Source organism: Argopecten irradians, chromosome 1, assembly GCF_041381155.1.
Source record: "Argopecten irradians isolate NY chromosome 1, Ai_NY, whole genome shotgun sequence".
Classification (NCBI taxonomy): Eukaryota; Metazoa; Mollusca; class Bivalvia; order Pectinida; family Pectinidae; genus Argopecten; species Argopecten irradians.
This window is the reverse complement of record NC_091134.1, coordinates 23,675,755-23,683,017: the sequence shown is the minus strand read 5'-3', so window position 1 is coordinate 23,683,017 and position 7,263 is coordinate 23,675,755. Positions and strand designations below refer to the sequence as shown.

Sequence of the window (7,263 nt, the reverse complement as noted above, 5' to 3'; positions counted from 1 at the left end):
TTGGAGGTGTCATGGCCCGTACTCTGCTGAAACTCCATTTAAACATCGTGTAGCTCACGTACTTTAACCGTCACCGCCATGTTCATTTTTCTCTCGGAACGCTTCTCGACTTTACATATCGTGACTACATTATGCAAATTATGTTATGTTGTGCTTGTCGGTAAACTCGAGAAGCGTTCCGAAGAACAAATGAACATGGCGGTGACGGTTAAAGTAAGTGAGCTACACGATGTTTAAATGGAGTTTCAACAAAGTACGGGCCGTGACACCTCCAAAGGAGATTGTGGATGAACACAGTTATGGGTAGTGTTTAGCGCCACAAGCGTAGATTTTGTGATTTTGGCTTGGTTTTTGAGGTACCCATTAGAGCCGAGACGACATTTCGACCGGACAGGGAAATGTCTACCTAGCATATTTTTCGTAAATTTCCCGATTCATCAAGCCATAACATCGTCAATACTTGGCCAATTTTGTTCATCAAGCACTCAATGGAAAGATAAATTATTTCTCTTTAAAATAAGTTATCCGTCAATGTTGTATAGAACCCATTTATTAAAATAATCACGGTTTGAAAAAAATAGGTCCGTTTTTCTCGACCGCCGAGTTCATACCCTTGATACTATAATATATGTATGTATACTATTGCTTAAAAAATTTCGTGCCAGGTCCCTGTGGAACATGCTGACGTTACGGAAGTTTACATAGATGAGGTTTTCTTGATATCTCCGATCATATTGAACGTCTGAAATTGCTAAGAAATCTTAAGGTTCAATTACAGACCATTGTAGGTTTAAAATAGAATGCATTTTCGCAATTTTAAAAGCGGATCAAAGATTCCAATTCCTCTAAAGAATATTTTAAATTTAGTGGAGAAAGACATCATTTATGATATAATGTATTTGTTAAACCCTCATGGGAACACCTTGTTTTTCACAGCCTCAGTGTTTAATTTTGTATGTAGACACTAAGACGCTATATCCGTCTGAGGCGATTTAAAAAAACCCACTTTTAATGATACAAATAGCATTTATGAAAACAAAACACGAGAGAAGAGGGTAATTTAAAACAAACAAAAAAAATCTAAAAAGAACATCTCCTGACTTAATAATCTCAAGGCCATTCAAGGGAGATATCTGAGGTTTCTGTATCCCTTTGGGCCTCAGCGACGAGATCACTCCATCACTCGTCTTGTACATAATTACGTCGGCGTAGACAGGGGATTAATGATAATACCTACATGACATGAGTGGTGACCTTTGTATATCACATAACAAAAATATCCCTCGTAAATGTCTACCCGCCTATTTGAAGTATACTTACTTTCACGTTTACGTGATCAATATATTTAATTTGCATCGCCATTTGTTTTTCCGATGTGTTGTTATAGTTCTATCAGTCTATAACGACAAACACTTAACAATGCTGTATAAAGGACGTTTTAACCATAATAAAACAAGTATTTCTTGCAAAACGCATAGTTCATTGAATATATGCTAGGAAAGGTGCTCATATGCATAAAAATGAAAGGAATGTACTATAAATAGCTAGGATACGTAGTCTATATGAGTATTTCAAGTCTATTTGTATACCTTGAAACATATCGTTTTCAATATTCTAGAGACTTGTGGTCAGTCTACATTCGCTATGTGTTGCGTGTTTGAATGGGGATATTTATTGAGAGGTTGTCGTATTGTTTATGGCATTATTGCACAGATCTGGTATAAGTGACATATGTTTCAACATGGCCCATTTTTAATATTTCTCGAAACCGTTCAAACAACAGTAAACAAAGAAGTATTTATCACATATTCATTAATTTTTCAAGTTTCAAATCCTGATCAGTTTTTACCCTCATTAATAACATCTTAAGGATTGTTTGTTTGATTTATTAACGTCCTATTAACAGCTATGGTCATGTAAGGACGGCCTCCCATGTATGTTGTGTGTTTCGTGTATGTTGTGCGAGGTGAGTGTACTGGGAGACTGCGGTATGTTCGTGTTGTGTCTTCTTGTATAGTGGAACTGTTGCCCTTTTTATAGTGCTATATCACTGAAGCATGCCGCCGAAGACACCAAGCAACACACCCCACCCGGTCACATTATACTGACAACGGGCAAACCAGTCGTCCCACTCCCAGTAGGGGGTCAATTAAGTCATTCTATTTTATACAAAAAGACATTTCATATTCTTTTCGGAATTTAAAATGTGATAACCCATTTGTTAATACAAATATTTTAATGCTTGCATCCTTAACACGTCAAATAGGGAATAAACCGTTAGATCCGACATTACATGTTTGTTTGTTTGTTTGTTTGATTCATTAACGTCCTATTAACAGCTATGTAAAAGTTATTTTGATGTATTTGGCCTGTGTAACGGTATTGTGTAACAGTAGAAAAAAAACCATCATTAATAACTAATTACACCTGGGGAAAGCAGCAACCTGTGAATGACATTTCAGCCTGTATATGTAATGATTATATGTAATGAAAGGTTTGATTATTGTTTCAGACTAAACGAAACTCAGCATAAAAGCTTTGTATTAGGAAACAGTCACAAAGGGAATCACGCCACCACTAAGTGGAGATTAATGAACATTTCTGTTATGGCTAGCTGACTAATGAGCTATAAACACTCATGCCTGTGTCATCCACCGGCTGGAATTTAATAAGTCGTCAATTCCAGATATAGAACTTTTACAGTCTCTGATTTCAATTTTTTGCGGAGATATGCACTGCTACATCATGCCATTAGTGATCAGGACTATTGAAGTCTCACCTGAGTAACTATCAATACATAATTAAAACGTATAAAATGACCATCAATCCATGAAAGGTTGACAGAGTGAATATTCGAGGCTGATTAAGTTCTTCTTGGTTTTATTCCCGAGGCAGTGTTTATGTGTTCTTAGTTATATAACGACAATCAATTTAAATATGACAATATGGTATTTTACAAAGTAATGAAAGTGTGAAAGGATGAGAAGAAATAACAATTTCTTTTCAATTACACATGCATTAATAAAACCAGTTTTCGATTGTTTTCTGCAAATCCCACATTTGCCTTTAATTCAACAATATTTTTGTTAATCATATTTTCAGATGATTGTCAAAATACGATTTGAAAATCGGTGGTATTTTAAAGTATTCAATACCAAAAACAAAGTAGAAGACATGTATGATTTCGTACATTTTACATTACATTATTTTTTTTACTGTAAAGTTCACAGCCATTGATTTGGTATGTCTGCTAGTAAAGAGGACTTGTACTTTTCTTGCATGAAAGTAAACTCCTTTAAAAAGAACTTTTTTCTCAACAACTTCATTTTTTGTGTATCCCCTAACGCTTATTCAAGTTTGACCTTTTGTTCAGGATAATCGTTTCCATGACACCCTACTCTAACAAATGCAATTTTACTTCTACATCTACAGCATCCCACATAGAACATCAAAATAGGGCTGGTTGTTGGCATTCTATGAGTGATATTTAACTAGGCTACTGAAGGCTCACCCGCAACCTTTTGAAGTATTCCGAGTTACATTCCCCATTAAAACTTGACGCTTTAAGTCATATGTTCCGAAAATGTTCATTAACCAATCACTGAAAATAAGCGTTTAGAAAATTACAATATCTACAATCTTTTGGATTGACTGTAACAGGGACAAACATGAAGCCAAACATTTTGCAGTACTGAAAAACGTAAGTTATTTAGTCTGTTGTGGAGTACATTGTGCCATATGCAAACGATCAAACACGCTATCACATTGATACAGTATTATGCTTTCACATAAACTATAAAATGTTTTTACATGGTGTTTAAGTCTATATTGTAGCTGATGTTTACAACGTATTAAACAATGCACGTGTTGGTTATTAATTTTAAGTAAATAACACATGCATACAACTTATTTTACACAAACCTATGGTATTCAACAGACTTCCCATGAGAAAGTTACGTCCAATTATGCCACTTTAAAAACCTCTGCTCTGCAGGTAGGGCGTAGGAATTAAACCTGCTGCCTTTAAAAGGCGACAAAATTTAGGACATGATTTATTTCTTTTAAACTTTCCTTATTCCTATGGGAGGCTTCACTTTTATTTGAGCGTTAGCCCCTGTGAGGAAGGCTCTGGGTTCTGTCCCCTGGCCGAAACACACCAAAGTCTATAAAAATGGTATTTTCTGCTCCTGCTTAGCGCTCAGCATACAGGGAGAGGGACGACTGGTTCGCCCGTAATCAGTATAATTTGACGGGGTGGGTTGTGGTGCTTAGTGTCTTCGACGGCATGCTTCGGTGATATAGCACTACAAAAAGAGCAAGAGTTCCACTACACAATAAGACACCACAGGAATATATCCCAGAACACACACCTTGTACATGACACACGCGCACCTCAAACGACATATACGCAACGCACTGCATGCATGGGAGGCCGTCCTTACATGACCCTAGCTGTTAATAGGACGTTAATAAATAATAATAAAAAACACACACACACGCATGACACCATATGCACGAGAGGCCGTCCTTAAATGATAATAACTGTTAATAAAACGTAAATATAATAACTCAAAGCAAATAAACCTAATCGAAGTATCCTCTTTACATGCCGCTATGAACGATAAAATGATGGAAGCACAAAAAATATGTTTCCAATCCAATCCCATTTTTGAATATTTAAAATCTTAATTGATGTTCATGAGAAATGTTCGTCATCTTGGATGACATACAAAACTTTAGAGTTCACTTGTTACAACATGTAGTTTTAGTTGAACTTGGACCTATTATTGTCAATTAAGCCATGCTTTTATAATATCAAATCAAAGCTAATGATTAAAATACATATCTACGCGCCTCCTTTAAATATACTTTGGGTGCCGCGAAAGGCCGTCCTTAAATAAGACAGGTTGTTAAAAATATCAAACAACAAACTTTATTCAACATTAAAATATTTCCAAGAAACATCTCTAATTTAAATATCTTCCTATACACGAAGACAGTTTTTGTTATATTTATTTGCTTTTATAGGTAAAGCTTCCAAAGGAATAAAACATCGACCGAAATATATTACTTGATGGTTGTTGTGAATTGGTTGTTTTAAAGTTGCAAATCAGAGACGGGGATATAATGAAGATTTTCATGAATGTCGACAACACGTAGCGGAATTTGTTAAGTATTTACAGAAGATAACAATTATATCAACACCGTTAACGTTTAAAATGCGGTACATACCACTTCCCGTTGCTGACATTGCATTTTGTCACGTCTCTTTCTTTCAAAACAAAGTATGACGTCAGAAACATCGATATGGATGACGTTGTGTGTTAAGGACTTATCGATCTAGGCGTGTCATCAACTAGGCCAAATCTCGTCGTTCAATTAACGACTATTAAAGTTATCTATAAGAGTCATACATATATCTGCAATTGAACACGTTTAGATCAACACTATCATTTACATATGTTTGCATAATTCATATTATTTATTCATATTTAACTTTTAAAAAGTGTGTACGTTTGAATGTCTAAATTATGTGGTAGATGAAATCAGCAAAGTAATTGTAAATGAAATGTTATCTACTTTGACATATCAATGATCTACTTTGCTAAAACTTCCATGTGTCAGTGAAGATTCGACCTAGCTGAGGCTGAATACGGCCCGAGAGCTGAACCCAGCACTAGTTATGAGATGCATTATACTAGATAGGCCGAGTAGTAAACGGGAAACCCTGCCTCCTCTATATAACACGCCTATTCTGATTTGTCATCTATAATTCACCACTACAACGCCTAATCTGATTGGCTGTCTGTGCTGCTGAGGTGGAATTGCCAATTCATGGAGGGAACGCCGCGTTGAGAGCACATGGCCAACAAAGGGTGTGACTGTTATATGCTAATCAATGTAATCAATGACTCCAAACGATTGACCAAAGCTTACCTGGCTTCAGGATAAATTACACGAGGAAGTTATGTTAATTAGTGTCACCGAATCGATAGTTTTTGTTACTACCTGTATGAGGGATGGTGTTCCAACCACGTGGCGTGGATACATTATGTCCCGCTAGTCGTGTTTACTGTTGGCTTTTCGCGACAGAAACAATGAGATAACGGGACTATTAACAGACGCACACGCTTGACCTTAAAGCTGTATGTGTGGGTTCAGCGCCTCTACTTAAAGGGACTTGTCCATTTCGAATTGACACACGGACCGGAGGAGGGCTTACCTGATAACATGCTACGTATATCACCCTCCCGGCGCTTCACGTTTGACACAACCCTGTAGCACAAAATTCCATGGAGTAAATAAGAAACTTGCACACAAAAACGGCTAAACTTCCAATTTCGAAACTAGCTTAGAGCTTGATATATCACTTTCACAACTCTCATAGTATAAGTTAAAGAAGTTGAAGAACCAACAAAGGTGTAAACACACCGGGAAAAGACATCGGAGGGACTATTAAAGCTGAATTGAAGATTATCGTAATGTTTGCCAAATTTGTGATCCTAACTCTATTCTGCTGGATGGTACTGGTCAGCGGCGCTCCAGCAAAGCAGGATTCTTCCCTTTCCACAAAAGAGAAACCAACACGTTTCCAGAGAACAACAATCGAGGTGAGTCTATACGCCATACAGTTTTAAACATCACCAAGAATTCATTATCTTCCCGAACGTAATCACATTCCTGTCCCACCGTCTGGTTCTCTAGTCAAGCATCCTATCTCAATTTATCTATAGTCGGTATACGCATATCACGTTGGCAACAAAGTTATGTCAACACACAAATATCAATTTCTAGTTACGGATTGTATTTATTTTGTTAGCTAGCTACCCGTAAGCGATTAGCTATTTAGAGTAGGTGGAAAATTTCACGTCGGGTTTATTTCGCAGCTTTTTGCCTGTCTACTCTTGCATAACAGTTTTTACAGTAGCTACAACGAATGGACATTGAATGGTCTTTTTAGGAGAATCTGCAACCATTTACCTATTAATATCAACAAAATATTGTTTGTAAAAGCGAGTGTAATTTTCAATAACACTCAAATTGTGTATCATAACATAGCAAAATATATCGCTGATGGGTTTTTATTGTTGAAGAATTCAACAGTAAAACATCATAACTATCACTTTTTCACACATATATTCACTTGACTTAGGTTTAGCTATTTGTAGGAATTTCCCATTTACATTTCCAAAAATTATATTCCAATGAAAAGAGGGGAGAGGCATAAGTATACACTTAGGGCCATCCGTCAACATTCACAGC

The 7,263-nt window shown here is 36.4% G+C and overlaps 1 protein-coding gene across 1 annotated transcript in view; it reads left to right on the top strand.

Moving 5' to 3' along the window:
• Positions 1 to 5,859: 5,859 nt before the first annotated feature.
• Positions 5,860 to 7,263, top strand: part of LOC138321484 (feeding circuit activating peptides-like) — a 36,651-nt gene continuing 35,247 nt past the window's right edge. The window contains exon 1 of the mRNA XM_069265213.1: positions 5,860 to 6,611. Within this exon, the coding sequence (XP_069121314.1) occupies positions 6,483 to 6,611 (129 nt within the window). The 5' untranslated portion in view covers positions 5,860 to 6,482. The remainder of the gene's footprint in view (positions 6,612 to 7,263) is intronic.